Genomic DNA, 23,987 nt, shown 5'->3' with positions numbered 1-23,987 from the left:
TCTGTAATAGGGTATAGGATGGAAAAGTCCTTAACATATTATTATAATTGCTGTGTCAAAACAATGACCGATCTTTGGCCCTGATGGTCAGTATTTGTTTACGGTGGGCGACAAAAAGTTAAACAAACTGTATTACATATTTATAAAAAGTATAGGTATTACTCGTACAATATAAGTATTAAATATTTATGTGAATAAGTTCACTTCAAAAAATGAATATTCAATGACATTTTGAATTTTGGGTACCTTATATATTTTATTTCGTGTAAGCTCTTTTGACCCAAATATTATCATTACCCACCCGTAAAAATCTAAAAGTTAAAGTTATTCATACAAAGTCCCATTACTGGATACTCTTTATTTTAACTATTTAGTCTTTTTGAAATGTAACTAATTAATTTAATTTATTTTAACTTATTTTACCATATAAATATAATTTTTGCTTATTATATAAATAAATTTATTTATGTTCACAGATCGTATACAGTTTAAATTATAAAAATTAAAATTAAAGTTATTTTTTTTGTATGCGAAATTTACTTTAAAATTTCTAATGATATTACAACACTAATAAATTTTAAACGATATAAAAATTTTCTATTACCTATTATCACGATATATATTTATTATTTATTGTTAATTTTTTTTGTGTAATTAATAATTATATAACTGATTATAATTCTAGATCAACACAAATACTTTTACTTATGCTTTTAATTATTTTAATATAATTAATTTAAATTTCATATGTGTCTAGCTAAGATAGTAATTTAATTAAGGATGATATTACATAGCTTAAGAGAATGTGGATAATTTTGTAGAAAAAAATCGATCTTAATCAGTTGAAAATAGAGTAATTAGATTATTTGTTAAAAGGAAAACTATTGGACAGGGTTTAATTTGAGGGTAATTTGTTTTCGACCTTTCTCGTTAACTTATCTCGTTGGGGGATCTGAGCTATGTTACGCTCCGTGGTTAGCACGTGGTAAGACAAAGCATCTATTATAGCAATCTAAGAAAGACATGTGGGATTTAGGTTTATGGAAAATTTTATGACGTGTTTAATTTATTATAACACTCGAACTGTACAAATGTAACACGTCTATTAACCATTGTCCATTAGATTGTAATTATATAATTCTCTTTTATAATTATAAATTTGCAATAAAAAATGTTAATTACTAAACTACCTAGTATGATTAACGCAACTACTCGCGTGTAAAATAATTTTGTATTAATCTTATTAAACACATGCTATTCTATAGTTTATTTCAATTAAGTTTATGTCATATTGTCATATAATTTCATTAGTAAACGATCCAACGATCATAGTTTTAGTATCTAATATATTATTTATATTGGGATCTTTATTTTTTAATACCTACTGCACACATTACTCTATAGAGACTCGTTGAGTAGCAATACTTTCGTAATCATTCGTTTGTGTGATTTAAAAATTATTCATATTATGTAGTTAAAAATTACATATTGATTACATAATTAAATAATCGTTTAACGTATTGGGATAATATCAAATAAATAGTAATTTGAGAGTAAATTATTTCAAAATAAAGATGTTTTACAACTACAATTGCAAGTACATTTTCGAAATCCAATTTTTTTCTTCAAAATTCATCTCATACGTCAATACAATGTACAAGCGTAACATATTATGTAATTGGTTTTATTAAATATTATTTTTTCTTCTTTTAAAACTGTTAACGAATAGAAGAAATTCAGTACAACTTTCACGCTGTGGGTGTCCAGTGTTCTTCAGTACCCATTTTCACACACTCCACGTGTGACAAAATATTTTATGATTGTCATGATTACGATAGTCTGTAATTATTGGAGAGGCTAAAATACGGACAGCTGAATTCAAAAAAATATTAGTCAAGGCGTCATAAAGTCAAATGCCCGAGAATGTAATTCTATCTAAATATTAATAATTTAGAAAAACTAAAACCATTTATGTTTTTTTGAAAGCACTTTACTGATATGAATGGTTAACAGTAATTATAGGTTAAACTATATTTATTTTTATGTTTCGTACAATGAAGTCAAATATCGGTAAAATACTTAAGGTGCACTGCTGACCCAATGTGTTATCCAATGTACCTACCGTCAAGGCTATCATCAATTCGTTTTTTTCATTTCCGCATGGCTAGCTCGTTTAATGTTCGTATTTCGTAACAATACGGCTGGTTTGGAAATTGGATTAAACTATCAATTTACGATACAAACGTGTATTTATAATATTTTCTTATTGACCGTAAACATTTTCGTTCGAAATTCAACGAATAAAGACAGCTTAAGTGATTTGTATAATTTCGATGAGACAGCGAAATTAATAATACACGTCATGATTTGATAATGCTAATAATATTAATCTGTAGTAAAAACAAAATGACCTGACTCAAAAAAAGTTAACACAATGGGCTGAATTTTAAAAATGTTATACGTATTCATACAAAGTTGTAATTTCATTAGGATTCTGTATGCCATAAAAAAAATGAATGAATTATAATATATATTATAGTTATTATTCGTTGGCATAAATATTTTATATTTTATTTTTATTCTAAGTTAAATATTGTTTTATAGTATTTTTTTGTAAATAAATAATTATCCATTCATATAGAGCCACAGTGTACCTATATAATATATACATATAGTCGCTAAATAACTATATTTATTTTAAAAATACTTCTTAATTCGTAATCTATATTATCTATCGGTATAATGCTATTATAATCACACTTATGTCAAAAAATATATTTATGTGATTTTTATTGATTTTGATATTTTATGAATTCGCTTATTTTTTAAAAGAAAATTAGCAAAGTTTTAAAAGTGGAATATATTAAGTACTTATTTGAATAAACTAGCTCATTCAATTTCAATGTAATTTAATACTAATGATGGGTCATTAGCATTGAATGTTACGAAAATATATTTCATTTAAAATTTATTAGAAGCTGATTATGTGACAGCTCGGGGAAAAAATAGTTATGGTAGCCTAGTTAACTTTTAATCGAATCATAATAATAATATAATATTATCTATGTTTAATGACTAGAGGAAAAAAAACGCCCCATGAATTTAGAGCCCTATAATATCACATACAGTATATTATAAATAGTGCAATGTACATAAATTTAAATTTGAAAGTCATACCTCGTGGAAACGTTAATCATTCGAGTGTACGTATTGAATATTAGCTTTGTCTATACGGTTTATAATATTCATACGGTTACAGATTCTGTAAGGATATATTAAATGTAACCGGCCAAGGACAGTATTTTATGCTCCAAATGGGTCTGCCGTTTGCAATATTATTTATTTGATATTATAATAACGCGTTTTATAGATACTTGAACGGCGTCGGGCTGACTCGGTGCCAACAAATAGCTGCCTGTGAGTGTTCTGAAATCCGAATCGTTTGCGTAGTATGCAGCATTTTCCGATATTTAGCTGAAGCCAGGCAATGCTCACATCTTGGCCTATATGAAAAGATATAGGTACTATACTAAAATCAAAAGAATATAAATACTTAACCTCATTGACTTCGATTATTTTTGATTTTGTAGAAAGTAAAGCTCCATTTTACTTAACGAGTAAAAGTTGGGATTAAATATTTTTTTTTACAAATGTCTTATCATGCGGGTATAGTGTATATATTTTGAAATTGAAGAAGTATTTTTATTCTCTCTTCACCGCATAAGATCATAAGCTGCTTCAGCTTACAATAAATTAGTTTGGATTTTTTCAGTTTGATGCTACAGTGAAATGTTAATATTTTGAGATAAATCTGATTATTTAAAATCCAAGTGAACAAATTATATCGTTTTAATAATATGGTTATATATCAATAATAATACATTTGATAAGGCATTTATAAAAAATATAGTCAAAGTTATTTCATCATAATTTATGCGAATAATAGTTATTTAACCATAAAATATATGTAGATGAATTATTATTATACTGTGTTAAAATTAACAAAAAAAAAAATTGTTTATATAACTATGAAAAATATTATACATAAAAAAAATAGATATCTAATAATTGCAGTATTACACAATCATACACTCTGAAAATATTATGTTTATATAAAATACTTTACAAAGTTCTAGTTTCAAGAATTAATAAAAAATACAAAGAAAATCTATTTAAATGTGTTAGTTATTTTTCTTTGTTTGTAGTGCCATTATATAAAAAAATTGTAGACTCATTTTTTTAAAATAAAGCCTGTGTTTTATTATTAATTTAATTTTAGTTTAAAAAGAGTTAAATATTTTTAATTACATTAAAAATAATTGATTTTTAGTTAAAGTGTTAAATAAGAGGAATTTTAATTATTAATAAATAGATAAATAAATTATAATATACACTATAGTTAGAAAAACGTCTTTCATTTCTCAAACGGTTAAATATAGTAAGTAGGTAATTATATGAAACCTGATAATTTATAAATTACTTAATTAACATAATATAATTGTGATTTTTAATATTAACATCATATATTATAATTATTTTAACATTAATTTATAATATTTTGGCATTCAAAGTTTCTGATATGAAATAAAGGTTAAATTACATATCATGAAACTCCAAAAAAGTAACTAATGGATATGTATTTTGAGAAATATTGTATACAATGAAAATATATTAATATAATATACATACACAAGTTATAGAAATCACTAACTATTAAATAAAATATTATGTATATCTTATACCTTTCATGATAAAATTTAGATATTTTATGCCCCTAAAAAAAGATCACAACAATGACGGTGCGCAATTATACAGTACACATCATTAAAATAAGTTTAAACATGGCTTTATTATTTTATCATTTAAATACAACTTAAATTGTATTATTTATTTAACCATTTCTAATTTTATACAATTATTAAACGTCATCGTTCAAAGTTGTACAAATAAATTAATAAAAAATTATTGCATGGGGATATCTACCTCCAAATAAATAACAAGAAATATAGTTGTAGTGAGAATACTATTATTAGGCAAATCAATTTATCTAATATACGAATCTGTTATTTAAAAATAAAAAATTACTAATAACGTTAAAAGTTTTCTTATGTGCCGTCATTGGGTTTTTTTTCTCAAAAAGATGATGTGTAACAGAAATGTCGAATTTCAGTTATTTATAGTTAAACTTATTCTTCGTAAAGTCGTTAAACCCGGATAAAGTTTATAATTTATTTTTGGTTCAGATAAACTATATTGACGTTCCGGACCATTTGACACTTTCGCATACCTACCTATCATAACACAATAAGTCGCGGGTATTTGATGATGTAAACATTTTTTTATTTAAATCATGATTTTTATCCGTTTGTTATACTTTGATATTCTTATCTCTTCATTACACAACATAATGTTCAGGCATAATGCCGTGTATGAACTAGTTTCAAATACGTGTACCGTACACAGTTAACACGGTTTTCAGTGTCTTGACATAATTACATTTTACGGGGACAGAGTCAAAATATTGTCGTACCCGCCGGGATGCGCGTATAATAGGTATTGTAATATTAAATTATTATCACGGGGTGGGACGTAAATTTTAAAATCGTTTCTGTTACAAAACACGGGCCATGCCAGAGCAATATACACCAACGTGATCAGCCATCAAGGACTCGACGAGCCCAGGGATCGAAAGCCCGCAAGCACGGCTGTGTTTTTGTTGTAGAACATATTATTATTATTTTTGTTGTTATTATATTATTATTATTGTTCATATTGTACACGGGAACGTCGGTTATACAACGCGACATACAAAATACACGGTACACGATACTATGTGATAATAATAATAATAATAATAATAATAATAATAATATATTATATTTTAAACGTGTTGTTCCCCTCCACGCAGTCGGTAAAAGCACGCGGCATGTCCTCTTCTCGGCCAATAATTGGTGCACTCGCCGGCCGCTTTATTCAGTCACATTCAAACGTGTCTTAGAATATAATCTTAATCCTGCCACTCGCGAACACACTAAAAAAAAAGTTTTAATTTTTAAAAAGTTTATTGTTTTATGGTCGCATACAAACAATTATTATTTATTTTTTATGCACATACAATATACATTATACATAGTCTTATAGTATAAGTACAGACATCACCTGAAGTGTGTACTTTGTATATATTTTTTTACGCATACACCAATCGTTCGTAATATTATCGCGTCAAAATGACGGTAATACCCACGTTTGTTATCGATAAAATATTTTCGAAAATATTCAGACGACAGTCGAAGAATTATACTGTGGAACGTAAGTACATATTATATATATATTGGTAAACTTAAAAAAAAACAAAACATCACGGATTCAATATATGGTTAATATACGATTTTTCATCTTTATATCCAACGCATAAAAGTTCTTAGAATAAGTTATCACACTTTTTGTGCGTATCGCAATTTGTACTTTTATCTTGAATTAAATTTATCGTCTTTTGCTCACCGAACTAAGTTGTACTGCAGATTTTAGATAAGTAAAATATACGACTAAACTTATTTATTTTAACGAAATATCATTAGTGTCCATCATATTATCTAAATAACATAGTATCGTTATGATTAATTACTGTAATTAGAAGGAAATTAGAAGTTCATTACGAAGATATATATAAGTTTTAATAATCAACGTTATATATGTACACGGCGAGTTGAAGAAAAATAATGAAGTTAATATTATAATATTAAATACGTTTTTGAAATATTCACACGCGAATCACAATTTAGAAAACAATCGATTTAAATATTAAGCCAAAAACATTATTAAAAAGTTATGTTCCTAAAGTTTGCCTCATCTAGTCCTTTATAACCTATGATGGTGCAGTGCTCGAGAACGACTTAGTTCTTACGATTAACATAATATGTAATTTGTGTATTAGATAATATGATTATGATTATAAGATACAGTTTAAATACAAACAACTTTCAATGCTTATAAATATTTATCCCACGTTGTTAAAATACACTGTTGGAGTAAAAATAAAAAAAATGAAAAAGCAAATAATAATAATAATAATAATAATAATAATCTATACAAACTTGCGTAATTAACACATGAAATAAGCATGCAACCGCTAACCCACTTGCCTTCTTTCTTGGTACTTATTATTACGCTAGCAATGAGATTTCACTTTTCCACCACATCCAATTGCAATGGACATCAATAAAAACGATAGTTAAAATTTATTGTGAAACAATAATGAAGATTTTTTTTACCATACCAAAATTGCATGATTATTTTATGGATTGAAATATAAGCTTAAAAGAGTTATCTTATTCTCTTATTTTTTTTTTATATATTTTTAAAATTTTAACTGTAATATAAATTACACAATTCCATATTTGGTACTAATATAGTTAATTTTAGTAACTGTTCTTATATTATTACACATAAATAATTATAATAAAAATTTGGAAATACTTTATATTCTTGAAATAATATTGGTACTGGACAAATTAGGCATGATTTCATAATCAGTATTATTGTGTAGGTTGGTGGTGTACATATATTTTGTGTGTCTTATATATTTATGAAAAAGTTTTTTTACACTTAGGAAACCAGTGCAGATAGGCACATAATAATTGATGGATACGTTTCTGTGAATATTATTTAAGTAATATACGTTTATAAATTATCGAATCAAAGTGTTAGTATACAAATAAAATATCCAATTTGTTTGTGGATATATAAAATAACAAATAAATGTAATTTTTAGATTACATATTACGAAAAAAAAATATATAGACTTGGATGAACCATAGTTGAAAGATGTTTATATTATAAATATATTTAAAAAATGTTAAGTTATACTACTTTTTAATCAATTATTTAATTGACTACCAAACATACTGAGTGCACTTGAACGATTTGAGTTGAACTTGACGCTTGAATGATTTTTAACCCACACGGCCAAATATTATCGAACATAATATTATATTGTAAACGTGAATTCAGTAGTACCTATCAACGAATGCCACAAACTATTAAAAATTAATCTTTAATAACAGACTTTATCTAATTTACCAGTATATGGTATTAAATATAATATACAATGTAAATATTTTGACGACAATAAAATATATATAATACAATTATTATAATAATCTAACCGGTTTTTATGAAAATGCATATGATTATGATTTATTTGTAAGTTAAGTAATAATAATGTATGTTAAAAATGACATTAGATCATTTATAGTGATGTATTTTTAATCAAATTTAAAATTAAAATAATATTCAAAACAAACTAATGTGTCTATACTCGCCGACTGCAATGAGCATAAAAATACGGAACACGGATGCTCGTCGAAATAATTATAAACCATTATAATAGTTATTAATTGTTTTCAATTAGACACTATACTATTTGACAATTAAATACGTATTAAGTGACGTTGACGAATACAATGAAATTAGTAAAAAGGCAATTCGCTGTTCAAATGTTGAAAATAGAAGGAATTGCTTATTCAATTTTTAAATAATAATGTTATTGTAGTTATTAAATAATCCGTAACCAGTTCTTTAGATATTGTGTCGTAAGCAATAATTTCGATGCGAGGAAAGTGAATTTATATCACGGTATAATTATACTGTACTGCGTGTCATCACGTAGTAAATTTATTGTATACGACTATACTTTTTGCTTTCGGAGCAGCTGTAAAATATACGTTAGGCGCCTTTATAACACATAGTATTATACTAGACACACGTTTATCAGACACGATATTTTCCAAATCTGCAATACACCACGTACCATAACTGCCGTCGCGATTTATTATATTTTGTACACCCTCGACCAACTTTTGTTCCTTATTTTTTTTTTTTTTTTTTGTCCCTCGAATCCGATGCCGTACACATGACAGTTGTGTCGAAGTCGTGTTCTATATTATGTGTCTCCGTTCATAAGGTGGCAAAAGTCGAAGGACGTGACTAATTTTTTTTCCCTACACACGCACATATGTGCATACCCGCTATCCGGTCGTGTGTCATTTAGCGCGGAGTCGTGTTTCAAGTCTGCAGAAAATACATTCTACGCGATTTTGTATATTTGATATAATAAATAATAACATTTCACCCAATGGTTTTATTACGCTCAACGTGCATTATATTAATTCATCGATTGTAACTGGTTCTCAGCGATTAACTCGTATCACGCAATGAGTTCAATATTTTTCTTTATTTTCAAATGTATAATATAATATAGTCCTTAACGACGGACATTGATGATATTATTAATGAAATTGGAGGATTTAATTTTTTATATTTTAAATAAAAAAAAAATGTCTTTATGGAGGTAAATAAAATATTATTGAAATTAATTTGAAAATGTTAATCATTGATAATTTTGGGTACTATTCACTTTATAACCATTTTATTTATAACCAAAAATACGAATTGACGATTATTTTATAATATCTAACATATCTCGAAGTAAACACATTGTTTAATTCGGCTTAGTTTCTTGAGATAATTACTATATATAAATTTACTTTTACAGATAATCTCTTTTTCACTCGAATAGTTTGTGTTTACTACTGATTTATTAGTAAACTACTAACAAAAATAAATATCTCAGTTAGTTTTTGCGGCTTTGAATTCAAATTTCACCGAAATTATTATTGCCTTGACATTATAATTAAAATTTATTCGACAGGTTATGATATCACTAATGACGACTATGTTATGATTTAAACGGAATTTTCATTAAAAAGGGGTAGTCATGTTATTGCTAATTGGAAACATTTGTTTACGCATAGTGTGGCCTTACATTGCGGACTTTTAATAATTGTCGAAAAAAATGTTAAAACGTGTTCGGTAAAAAACCCAAAATAAATGAGTGTACGAAATGTGCGATGCATAGTTACAAAATATATGTGGCTTATAATAGCGATTGCAATTTACAACTCAACAACATCATTTAATAATGCAAAATACCTATAGGCTAGCTATAACGTTTACCAAGTATACGATATTATGATGTACAAGTGTCTTATCGTGCGACCCGATCATATTCTACCGCAATAATTGTGTATTGTTACTCTGACTATGAAGGCGTATTGTTGATTTACATCTAGACAACTAGTTATAGATTATCGTTAATGAAATGTCTTTCAGTTTAGTTTCACGCGGATAAAACTATCACTTCGTTAGTTTAAAGGGGAGAATCATAATTTCTACAAATATAATATCTATTGTATTTATTTCTTCTACGAGATTACATCCTATTGCGATTTGTATTAGGAGGGTATCAGTGCTAAATTCGATATTGTAAACCGACACTAATCATAATTAAGTTTTTGGATTATGAAATCATCAGATATTGTGTTAACAATGGGAAATGCTTAATTTAATGTTTATGTTAAGAGATGTTGTCACTGAGTAGGCAAACTATTTATAACATTAATGATTAGTTTTCTTAATACTATAGGTTTTTATATATACAATTTTCCCTTTTGAGTATACGATATTCCTTATTTGGATATTTTACAAATTACTATTGTAATGTTACAGGAAATTAACTTAGCAAGATTTCTTGTACATTATTAAAGATGTATAATATATGCTTATGATTTTTCAATTACAATTTATTACAATTTTTTTAACTGCGTTTATTATAAATTTATATCTATGCAATGCATGTGGATTAATTCTTTAGTGAAGGTAAGGTTGAACTACATGTAATGAAGTATATAATTTACTATTAAATACTACCATTTTAGAAGTTAATTATTTAAAATATTTGGTAAATAATTTTCAATCGATTCTTTTAAATAATTTATGGATGAAAATATAATTCATATAATTATCATAAAATTATCATTAACTATGTTATGTTACATATTTCCGAAAGTATTATTTATATTTAACTATTACCATTAATTCGGATCAAAGTTATCATTATACTATTTAACTTTAAAAAGTTACTTCAATATTAAAATGAAATAATATAAATTAAAAACACTAAATTCATCAAATTTAATTTAAAAAAAAAAATAAAACAAATAATTTAGATGAGTTACTATAATCCTAGTATTACAGTTTAAAATGTTCGGTAAATATATGTAGGTATAACGCGTATAGTGTATTACAGTGAAACCTCTATTAATGGACACTATTATGTACGCGGTTTTGGGTTTATATTTTACAGGGGGACAATTAGGTATGGTCAAATATCATTAGTCATTATAAGATTTACATTTACGTGATAATTATTTTTAATGATTTAAAATTCAATTCGTTAACACAAAATCTATAAAATAAATTTCATCGCTTGATTGTATTATATTAGTTTTTCATTTTAATTTAACTTATCTTAACTTCTCATCAACAATTTAATTTATGAACAACTTTATATTACACAATATTTAAAATATTCATCTTTATATATTTGACATGAAAAAAAACCAAGCATGATATTAGATTTTTTTTTAAATTTAATACAAATTATTAAATACATTCTCTCATAGTTAGGTAAATACGTAGGTAGGTATATATAGGTTATCTATACCAGTTGGTTTTAAATTTTTTGTCAATGACATATTTTTTTAAAATTTCATACTGTTTATTATTGTATATTTTCTATACCCAGTACCCACCTACTAAAAAAAAATATATACATTTACTATTTTTGTAATTATTTACACAGTACACATCTTCATTGACGTACACATAGGTACTTACTTAATATGGGTACACTCATGCAGTCATGCTATATTATTGTTCACGAATAATCTAACAATAACTGAATGTATTATTTCATTGTTAATATTCTAGTCTCATAATTTTAAATTATATGAACAATTTGATATATTCTAAGATTAATTAAAATACTCGATTGTAAAAAATATATTTTTCATGTTTCAGAAATATATGAGTAAATAATAATATGTATTAAAATAAATGTTATTATTTAAGATTAGTTTATAAATTTTATATTATTTTCACAGTAATATTTAAATATCAATTTTCATTTTTATAATTTCTCTGACAAATTATTAGTTATACATATCTATATATTTTGTAAAATATTTATTTTCGATCGTAAGTACCTAGGTAATATTTTATTTATTTTTTTATTTAAAAATTCAAAAATTTAATCTCGCGCATAAAAAATAATTATCTCGGAGCTGCAAGTCATAACAAATATTACGATGGGACTTAATAATAAATAATTGTGATCGATTTATTTGATAATTTAGCTTTAGTGTTTATGTTGACATGTTAGTTTATGAACTTTGGTTACATTTTATTTAGATATCTTATTTCAGCATGACCTTATATCTAATGATGTATTTTATTAGTTATTACCCACGCATGTCGCATACGTTAATCTCAGTTTAGTGAATGTAATACATTCAGTAATAAATATGCCGTATAGTTTACCTATTGTTAATGATTTATAATATAAGAATGTTACAACTAATTCTATTAACATACCTTTATTATATTATAATTTATAGCTATCGTTTATAAAATATATAAATATATATTTTTTTTTTATTGATATAGATATATATTTACGATATTTAATACTTTGATTGATTGCAAAATATAATTATATGTTTAGTAAAGATTGATTTATGCGTGCCACATATTTATAATTTATAATACACTACTTTTATAATTTAATAAGTAGAACCTTTATTCTTAGTTAAATTTGAATTATTATTCTTTAGTTAATAGACACATCATGAAGTTTAAAATCTGAAACCACATAAATTAAATTTTCAGGTATTGATTATTGTTTAGTATTATAACACCCATGTTTCATTCTTTAACATCGGGTGACAAGATGCTTAAGTCGATAATAAGTTATTGTTTCCTTTAAACTAAAAGTAAGAGAAAACATATATTAAAAATTATTCTAATTTTTCTCAGACATAAGTAAATTTAGGTATGAAAAGAAATACAATCAAAATTCTATAAATATCACCTTTGTGGTGAAAAGTAGTCTTCCAATTTAATTTTTCCCGTTGACATTGAAATATGTTTAAACACAATACCTACTACAATAGAAAGTATTAATTTTGCTTAATGAACGGATCGTGGGTTTTGTTTCAATGGGTTGACAGCCTCGGTGTATTGTTTGCACGACGAAGACGGTCTTTGCTCTGTATTGTCCAAACGTTCGTCCCGCGTGGTTTAACGTTTAATATAAATACATAATATATTGTATATTATATTATGAACGCCGTACATATATATATATACATATATATATATGAATATATTTTAATCTCTACTGCCAATTGAAATTCGGAGTGGTTCATTCAGGTTTCGTCGTTTAACGTCTTTTAAACTACGGATATAACAGTTAACGTCAATATAGGACAATAACGAAACAGTGTCCTACTGGACTTTTTTTTCACTACTTCCATGTGACAATTTAACACTTTCGTATTGGCATTAGTAAATCGAAAAACAACCCGTGTTATCGCACATTAAACGTTTACGGACGATACGATAATAGAATCTGTGTGTATGGTGTATGCGTGCCAAACTTATAAAACGTCGAAACTATGAACAGTTAGGGTTATACTGCAGTCGAAAACAACTTAAACAGATAATATTATAGCTGCTAGTTGACAACGTACAATTAAGGGCGTGCCGGAAAGTTGTGCTGACAATTTGGCATAATACACAGGAAGTGCATTCAAACGGTATATCAAAAGCTCTTATATGAGTAGGTATTCTTGTGAATTTATTTTTGCGGTAAGCCTTGTTGATAAGATGCATTTTTTTTTATCGTTGCACTACAAACGAAAGTAAAACCCTAAACAAACTCAAAGAGACGCCACCGTCGGTTTCTAACTTCAATTTTATATTCATTGAAATTTTGTTGAAAATAAATGTTTAAAATGTTTAATTTGTTTACCTATGTTTAAAAATTCTTTATTTTATACATCGTATTTTAAACTAAAATAAAAGGACGTCATCAATTATATATTTTGGAAAAATATCACTAGTTTGTATATTTGTTTTAAAATGTTGTTAATTTTACTTTGTATGGATAGCTAAGTAGCTACAAACAAATAAAAACATTTTAAACAATTAAAACTTTGGATACATACATCAAAAATTCAAAACATTGTAATATTTAGTAAGTACTCGTATTAAAAAACTTGTTATTTAATTAAATAATTCATTATCGAATAAGGTATTTTGTTAGAGTACAATAAACTTAAACATTAAAATCATGAAGCATTAATAGATGAACAATTGCTTTTTAGGGAATTTATATTAATTTTAAATTAAATTTTAATCTAAAATTTTTTTCTTATTGAATAAAAGATTTAATGCAGACACAACAAGATACATAGATAACATAATAATTTTACACTTCAATCTATTCATAACTGTTGGCAAATAACATATTAAGTCACGATTTTCGTATATATTTTAACTGATAATTGAGTTTAATTATAACTTTGAAGACACGTGTATTTATCAAATTGTATTAATTATAGGCCGAAAATTATAAATTATATAATAATTATCATAGGTATTTAAATTGCATATGAGTAATAATGATATTTAAATTGTAAATAAATTGTACAATAAGCACGCAATGGCAAAGAACAAAGAATATTCTTAATTTAAATATTTTCGAGCGTGATGTATTTATTTAATAATATTAATTTGCATTTTCTTCTAAAATTATAAGAATTAAATAAAAAAGGAGACGGTGGTGGGGTCAAGGTTAACTACTGACATAATAAGATTATTAATATTTGGTTAAGTTAATATAGATTGGATTTTTATTTTTATTGAAATTATTTGTTTACATGTAATTTGATTATCGAATATTATGGTAATTTATAATTTTTGAGTTATGGATAACAAATATTATACTTCCTTATAAATGTCATGGTCTATGTATGTACCTATACTAAAATGAACGGCCATGACTCTGAACAGTTTTTGCAACGGAATTTCCAATTATTTTTAGGAATACAGTTATGGATGATTGTCCGCGCTATATAATTAAAGTGACGAAATTGTATGATATGTAATTTGATAAAAATTGTAGGTGCATTTAATACCATGATATACTTATTATATATAATTATATCTTCTTTATTTTTTCATGGTATATTTTGTTTTAGAATTTATTGTGCTTGGGTAGTTTTAGCCATTATGTGATGTTTTCACAATTTTATTAGGTATACGCTTCAGCGATCAACTGTAGCTCATATAGGGGGCCCCAAGTGGTAAAATTTTTTAATGACTTTAATAGGTTGAAAAATAAACTATATTTTATTGTTTAAAAAATGTACTATTGTACATTGTATTATAAGTAGGTAGGTACGTAAAATTAAATTTAAAAAAAAATTACATGATAATTTACTGAGAAATTGCAGAGTTAACTTACCTGATAATATGTTAAATAGATTACTTAGTAGGTGCACGTATCTGTTACCATTAGATACTTACTACAATTCTTACTACGCAGTAACACGAAAAATCACCAAACTGGTGATGTTGTTTACGCCGATTATAAATTAAAAATTCACTCATTACATTATAGATAAGACGTTATCTGTAGTTTTGCTAAATATAACGTATAAATATACGTTGGCATATTTTTAGTATTACCAAAAATTATTTATAAACTACGTGTCTTTATCTTATATTTGATATTTGTGGCACAAAATTTATAATTAATTTAAGATTGGATTAATTTGTTTTTACATTTTCTCGAAATCGAGGTAGACTTACATGGTATATATAAGCTTGAGCACCCAAATACCATTTGAAACACGTCCCATATTACAGGCATTACCCACCAATACTTTTAGTTTAATTTTTTCAATTGACTTCTTAATTTAAACCCGCACTGCTATATTAAATGTTCCTTAAACGTATAGCTATAGTTTATAAGTAAAAATAAATAAATAATCGACATTTGGTCATTTATACAATACTATTAAACATTAATCGTATTTGAATTAAATTACAAAATAACTGAAACGACGGATGTTCGGATAAAATATAAACAAAAACAATGGTTACGTTTAGGTACATAATGATCAATGTTAAATATTTATCTCGTTTTAAAATTTTGCAAACAATCCACCACGTTGATATTATAATATATTATTACTGATACCTACGCGACCACTGCAATGAACACCAAATCAATAGGTACACCACAATTGTGTACGAAAACCCTGTCTGTCGGTATATTATTATTATCAGTATAACATAATAATAATAATAATAATAAATAGTACTAACCGGGACACGCGCATGATAATTTTTTTATTAACATTCGAGTCTGGGTACCACTAGCGCATAAATAAATATTATGTACCTGTATAATATACCTCTATACCTGTACGCGGGAACCACAACACAGACGGATCGTCGTGGCCTGCATCTATTTAGCGATGTACGCGTCGGTAAACGGATTTGTTTGATAGGTTTAGCATTCGAACGCAATAGATGGAGGTCGTCAGAGATGTAATCAATTTATAATAATATTACGTATGCAGCATGTGCGATATATACCCGCGTACTTCGATAGATCCGACGTATAGGTATATAACACTCGCTATAATATACCTATGGATCGTTGGCCAATATCCTTGGCATGGCGATAATAGTGTGCACAACTATTATAATATGTGTATTATATTGTATAAACATAACACTATTACGATTTACGACGAACAATCGCTGCCGCCGCCGCCGCGTCTATGAGCCTTTCTCCGGAGAATCGTTTATCCGTTCATGACTTTTATAAACAATGACATGCAGAGTGTCCAATAATCGCCGCAGTTCAAGCCTATCACCTCCGTCAACGGGTAGATCGACGAATAATATAATAGGTTTATCATTTTTCCACGGCGGACACGGTTTATACAGCTCAGTCAAATTATAATATTGTTATGTCATTAGTGGAGACTCCTGCAGCAGTTATGACGTGTTTTATTTTCATACTCGCGCACCTACGGACGACAGATTTCGATTTTGTATACAATTTTATGACTACATTGTTTGGCCAGTGGCCGCTGAGCGCACAACGAGTGCGACGAGTGGAAACGGGACCTAACCATTAACCGTATACCACATTGTCAGCGGAAGTAAATTCTCAATACGTTCCGTATCCTCTGGCTATGCATTCGCAGAAGGCCCCCCCTCCCCCGCTTTTCGATGTATAACGATTTTCCACACACATACACTCGGTAGCAATTCCATACCGTTCAAGGACCATTAATAATGATATAGTTTCCGGTTGTTAATTAATAAATGCGGTTTGAAATGCGATCGAAGCAACGAAAAAAAAACATTCATGATATATCTTATTATATTATATTCCGGATCGTTTGTTATTCGACGCGGCAAGTTACACTAATATTATTATTGATTTTTTTTTTTTTTTGCTAATAAAACGTAGATACGGTTCTACAGCTTATTATTTGAATGAATAATCACATTCAAAGTCGATTGAAATTGTACTAGTTTTTAGTCAGGAATTATTCAACTATCAACTTTGATATTTTATATCGAATATTATTTATAAAACTATACTATTCATTTTAAACTGTAATTAAAAAATAATAAAATTTGAACATTTTTTTCGGAACCCACTTCTTTTATGTTTTAGTAGGTATATAATTGTACTTGGAATGTGAATATCATACAGGTTACAACCGAAAAAAATGTTGATTGAAAACATTAAAATACAGTTTAAGAAAAATAAAATACAATGTCACTTTATATTATTTCTATCGTGCGTTTTTAAATTATAAATTGGTATTTATTTGTTATTTTTCAGGTAATGTCGGAGTTTTCAAAGATGACAAACGAACGGAGAAGACACATGAAGATCCAGTTTCTATGGCCATCGGCGAATTCGGCCGATGGCAAGCTATGCTTACATTAATTTTGTCCTTGTTAAATTTGCCTTGTACATGGCACATATTCGTATTAACGTTCCAGGGGGCAGATACGGACTTCTGGTGTACACCGCCGCCGGGTGTACTGAACCGGATATCCGTGGATGAATGGAAAATTCTAAGTGGTGTAATCTCAGAATCACCAACAACCAATGTGAGTTATAAAGAATTCTAAAATCAAGAATAAGTTACAATTGTGAAACAATCAATTATTAAATTTAACTCAATTTTTATTTATTTGTCCAATAATAACATAATAGGTATACCGTGAATAAATTATATGATGTTAACAGAAAAAATGTATTATTTTAAATTTAAAACAATAAATATTTTTTTGATAATATTATACATTTAGTGAGTTTTTGAACAACTTAGTATTGAGCTTTAAATGGTACTATTTTATTTTAGCGAAAAAGTTAAAACAGTGATGTTTATAGTTTTAAGATCCTTGACTGTGATGGTCATGGAAATAAAACCACAAAATACTCAAAGTGATTAAAATATACAATTCCATACAAGGTGTCAATATTATGTTAAATGAATGTATTGTTATTTTATTTGTCAATATTTTTTTCAGTTATTAGATAATTCAAATTAGTATAAAAAGAATTGAATTTCTTTAATAATTTAAATTTCTATTTTAATTGTAAATTATATTAGCTATCTAAGATAATATTATACGTGAAGGTGAATCTCGATAAAATGTTTTTATTAAATTTATTGTTTTTATTAGTTTAAAGATTTTATAAATATTTTTATTTCATACATAGGTATCAGTATACGATCCTTGTCATTATCGTGACATAAACTATGACAGTTTACTTCGTAACTATACTTACGGAGAATTACTTCAAAGAAAAACAGAACAATATGAGCTGAAAACTTGTTCTTCATGGCAATTCAATACTACTGAATTCGGCGATACAATCACTTCTGAAGTAATTTTTTATAATTAAAAAATAAATGATAGTTTTTCATTTATTTAATATTCCGATTTACAGTGGAACCTAGTTTGTGACCGAAAAGAATTAAAAAACTTTGCTGAGATGATGTTCTTGATGGGTGTTGCTTTTGGAGGTTTCTTTTCCGGACTCGTGTCTGACAGGTAAGTCAAATTTTGACAGCTTTAAAACATTAACAAGCGAACAAATATTCATAATATGATAATCTTTTTACAAAAAGGTATAAACTTTTAAACAGATTACGAAAATTATTTGACGAACAGTAAAATCTTATTATTAAACACTGGTAATGAAATTTGTTAAAATATGTTTATAGTACATACCTATACTGTTTGTATAAAGCTTGAATATGCGAAATGTGCAGTGTCATTATATTTTGTTTAATTTATTCATTTAAAGTGATATTAGTTTATATTGTTGTAATATTATTATTATTTAATAAAGAGTAAAATATAAAGCGCTACTGTAGATATTAACAGTTTACTAGCGTATACCTACCTACATAAATAACGCTAGAAAAAATAGAAATGACCAACATAATAAAGAAAGTTCAAAATGTTATATCATTTTCTCTATTTTTTTTTTCATTTCCTTTTCTTTTCAACCATTATATAATTTAATATCTTTATTATCTGTTCCGGGGTTTGTAAAATTCGTTTAAACATCACGTATACCCGAGTACGTAGGAATTATTGTTAATACTCGTAATTGTTGAAAATATAAATTAGATTTCCGGTAAATGCATTATATACATGTTTATTTCCTTTCTTTAAAGATTTAAAGGGGATCATTTATTGAAAAAAACATTGTTATACATTGATAAATTGGTTTAAAATACCTAAATTTAATTAAAAAAAAATTGCTTGATTTATTTGGATAATGATTAATTAATATTATTTTATGCTTATAGATTTGGTAGAAAGAAGACATTGATGGCTTCTTTAATTATGCAGTTGGCTCTTGGTATTTTAGTAGCTATTTGTCCTTGGTTTGAATTTTATTTGGTATTGAGATTTATTTTGGGATTTGTTTGTGTGAGCATCGTCTTCAGTGGTTTTGTCTTGTGTAAGTATTCCATATATAATATTGTTTAATGGTGTTGACTTGATGATGGTTTTTGTTAATTATAGGTATGGAACTGGTTGGTGGTAAATGGTTGACAATTGCTGGAGTTCTTTATTTGCTCCCAGTTCCGATGAGCTATATTATAATTTCCGGAATTGCATATATATGTAGAGGGTGGAGGTTACTGCAGTGGTGTGTTACGTTGCCCGCTGTATTTTTCTTGGTTTTGCATTGGTAAGACATTAGATAGAGATATGTGGAAAACATTTTTGATTCGTATGGATTATTAGGTTTGTTCCCGAATCACCGAGATGGTTATTAGCTATGGGGAGAGTGGAAGAGACAATGGAAGTTTTGCAAAAGGCCTCTAAAATCAATAAGCATTCTTTACCAGTGAACATGGACAAAATTCTTAAACAAGTAAGTAAAAAATTAAAAATTACATTATAACTCCTGTTTCATTTTTTCGGCATGGAATTTATAAACTACATACTTTAATTTCATAAATATCGTATAATATCGTATATTGTATATTATGTAATATTATGTTAAGTGCTAATGTAAAATGTATACGCCGTACTTAATGTTAGTTAGGTTATTAGTACTTGTCTTAGTCACAGTAAAGTTGTTCAAATTATGAGTAACACTCGTATTTTTGTTATCTTGAAAAAAGTCGTCTTAATAGTATAGATTGTATATTTATAACTTCGTAGAATTATAAAAGAATTGGTGTGTAACTTGAAGGCCAAACTCAAGTTCTTTTAATCATATCTTAGTATTTATAACTAATTAATTTGAAATAATAATAATATAATATAATAAATATATTTTATATAACATTTAAAATATATAAGTATATAAATAAATAATAATATATAATATAGGTACAAAAATTACTAATTTTAAATTTTAAAATTGTTCATAAATTATAATCATAGTTAGTTTATACTTGTTGAATATATTGTTTTAATAATCAACTATTCTTTTTGTTTCAGAGTATAAACAAATTTGAAATTAATGGCAAACCCAAAGTACGAGTTTCAGATTTATTTCGTACTAAAAATATTAGAAAAATTTCACTTGTTTTATACATACTTTGGTTCAGTCTTTACTTAGTATACTACGGTCTTGTACTTAATTTGTCCAACATTGGAGGAAATATATACATAAATACTATAATCTCAGGTAATTTTTATGTTAAATTAATAATTTTTTTTTTAAATTAGAAAATAATAAATTATTTATCTATATTTATGCATTATAATTAATATAAGCAACTCCGTTAAGAAAGTGTACACTTATTTAAATTTACGATAATGAATTAAATCGATTCAAGAATAAAATAATTAAGTTTAAATGTTCTCTAAAGATGTTATTCAATGTTGAATTTGAAATTAGGTTTGGTCGAAATTCCATCAATATTGATTAGTGTGGTAATATTGCTCAAAATGGGTCGAAGAATTCCACTGTGCCTCACCATGGTAGCTGGAGGAATTGCGTGTTTGCTAACTACAATTCTACCACCAGGTATTTATATTTATTTTTTTAAATTTTATTTGATACACATTTTTTTTAAATATTTTATTATAATAATTAGATACGGATGAGTGGATATCACTATCATTGGTGATGGCTGGCAAATTTTCCGTTTCATCGTCAAACGTTATTATGCCTCTCTACACAGCTGAATTGTTTCCAACTGTTATAAGAAATTTAGGCGTGGGAACTTCAAATATACCAGCAGGAATTGCTCTTATTATGGTGCCATATCTTTGGAATTTAGTGAGTCTAATGAATATTTCTTCTAATGTAAATCGTATAATTATATGACTTACCGTTTATTACAGTCTCCATATAGCAAAGTGTTACCATTATTGGTATTGGGAACAGTCAGCGTTATTGGTGGATTGTCTGTACTTATGTTACCAGAAACAGGCAGTTATCTTTCTGATACATTAGAAGAAGTAGAGGATTGTATTAGGTAAGTAAAAAAAAATATTTTAATAAGTAGTATTTTTGAAGTTTTATGGAATTTTTAACATAATTACGTATTCATGTTTTATTTTAGCACATCAAATAATTCACAGAAAAAATATATCGATACAATAAGTAGTAATGTACAAAATTCACCATCCGAGAAAGAATAATTTTATTATTCTTTCATAGTACATATTAGACGGTTAATTATTGTTTATTCATTTGTCTTCCTAAACTTTTTATTACGTTTTATAAGTATTTTAAAAACATATTTTTATTCATTCTACATATTTCTGTGATAATTATCTAAAATTATTGTTGATTAATAAGTCAACGAAAGTACTACACCGATAAATTATATTATGTTAATATACGTAGCTTTTAAAAAAAATAAATTGAATTAAGTTAGTTTTTGTGAATAACTGAACTTACTTTGTCAATTTTTTTTTTTTATAAATTATTACCTATGGATAATATAATATATATTGTTAGACATACATGTTATTTACATTTAGTATTATCCTTATTTTATTAAATAATATAAAATGTATATATTTAAATGATTAATATTATATATGTATTATGTATTATGTATAATGTATATGTATATTTTATATTAATAGGAAAAAATATTAACTTTAATCATAATGTTTAAGATAAATAACATATTTGTTATTATGTTTTTGTTAACCGTAAAGTAAGTGAAAAGTATTATATTAGTAGATTGTATTGATTTATAAAAAATTGTATTATATAAACTTAAAATATGATATTGGAATAATTGACCAAGACTTAATATAAATATATTTAAATACTACTAATTATATTTTATAATCTTGTAATTTCTCATACATGAGCTATGTACTGCGTTTTAATTTCAGCGTTAAAACATACATAGGTATTAGATTTTATTTTTAGATGTTTAAACAAAATTTTACCAAGTACTTACTACAACAAATAAACTTAAATATAAAAGATACTACATAATTGTAGAAAACTGGGTCATAATTATTAAATGTATATATAATAGTTTAATAGATTGATTCTTGATATTTGAGTATATTTAATTTTGACCTTCGAGACTTGAGTACGTATAAATATTATCAGCGAAATAAGATTTATTTAAACTCGATAATTTGATGAATACAAAATCAAATCTTGTTGAAAGTTGTCCGGAGGATTTAAAGAATATAAAACAACGAATCTAAACACGTTTTTCGAAATTTGTATTGCGTATTTTGATTGATCAATGTGTTGAATAGATTTTTTTAACAGGAAAAATAGTCTGTTTCAAATCCATTTATGTGTCTCTTTATGCATTTACAATTTTTTTTGTTTGAAAACAATTAATCTATTAAATTGCCTTCAATTTTATTTAATTAATTTCTAATGTATTATTTGATTTAAAAAAAACCTAGGTTACAATGGTCATTGATTGTCATAAAATATATAATTTTTAAAACATTATTATATTATATAAATTCTATTTTAACACTTTTTGATTAACTTTTTAAATTTGTTTTAATTAGTTTATAGATTTATGTGTGTTTTGGCCTGTAGGTTTTCTGGTCCGGACATAAAAACTCCAAAAGTATTGGATAAATGTTAAATATGATTCCAGCTTCCTGCCTCCTGAGTCCTGGTATGCACTGAAGTTTGCCTATCTATTGTATTAATTAGTTTTTTAGTGTACCAATGGGTCTATTAAAATACTAACATTAATATAATCATTATACTTTTGTGAATTTATTAAAATTATTTCTCGAATTCAGGTTTTAATAAAGCATATTTTTTTCAACGGTGTGTTAACAAGAGATATATAGAGATGTATAGAGAATATTATAAAAACACCTGAATAGTGCACATAAGAGGTACTCAAAATGCAGTTTTGGACTCACTAGTAATATTCACTATTTATCCGTTATTATTTGGCGTGTTCTATAAACATCATTTAATCTTGAAAACAAAAAGTCAAAGTTATTACCCTAGTGTAAACTTAAGTGGCTATTAAGAATACGATATATAG

At 26.3% G+C, this 23,987-nt stretch overlaps 1 protein-coding gene across 5 annotated transcripts in view; it reads left to right on the top strand.

The window, feature by feature from the left end:
- Positions 1–23,729, top strand: part of LOC132921351 (organic cation transporter protein-like) — a 57,489-nt gene extending 33,760 nt beyond the window's left edge. For 3 of the 5 annotated variants that reach the window (XM_060984336.1, XM_060984334.1, XM_060984335.1), the window contains exons 3-13: positions 17,837–18,111; positions 18,728–18,895; positions 18,959–19,062; positions 19,830–19,984; positions 20,050–20,218; positions 20,275–20,404; positions 20,980–21,169; positions 21,383–21,511; positions 21,582–21,766; positions 21,832–21,965; positions 22,053–23,729. In XM_060984336.1, the coding sequence (XP_060840319.1) occupies positions 17,837–18,111; positions 18,728–18,895; positions 18,959–19,062; positions 19,830–19,984; positions 20,050–20,218; positions 20,275–20,404; positions 20,980–21,169; positions 21,383–21,511; positions 21,582–21,766; positions 21,832–21,965; positions 22,053–22,131 (1,718 nt within the window). In that variant the 3' untranslated portion in view covers positions 22,132–23,729. Of the gene's footprint in view, positions 1–5,974; positions 6,310–13,525; positions 13,739–17,836; positions 18,112–18,727; positions 18,896–18,958; positions 19,063–19,829; positions 19,985–20,049; positions 20,219–20,274; positions 20,405–20,979; positions 21,170–21,382; positions 21,512–21,581; positions 21,767–21,831; positions 21,966–22,052 lie in introns of those variants that run through there. The other 2 variants (XM_060984337.1, XM_060984338.1) reach the window with 2 other exon arrangements.
- The last annotated feature ends 258 nt before the right edge of the window (positions 23,730–23,987 follow it).

This window comes from Rhopalosiphum padi, chromosome 2 (genome assembly GCF_020882245.1).
Source record: "Rhopalosiphum padi isolate XX-2018 chromosome 2, ASM2088224v1, whole genome shotgun sequence".
Taxonomy (NCBI): domain Eukaryota; kingdom Metazoa; phylum Arthropoda; class Insecta; order Hemiptera; family Aphididae; genus Rhopalosiphum; species Rhopalosiphum padi.
The sequence above is the reverse complement of the archived record's forward strand: the minus strand, read 5'-3'. Positions and strand labels throughout refer to the sequence as shown.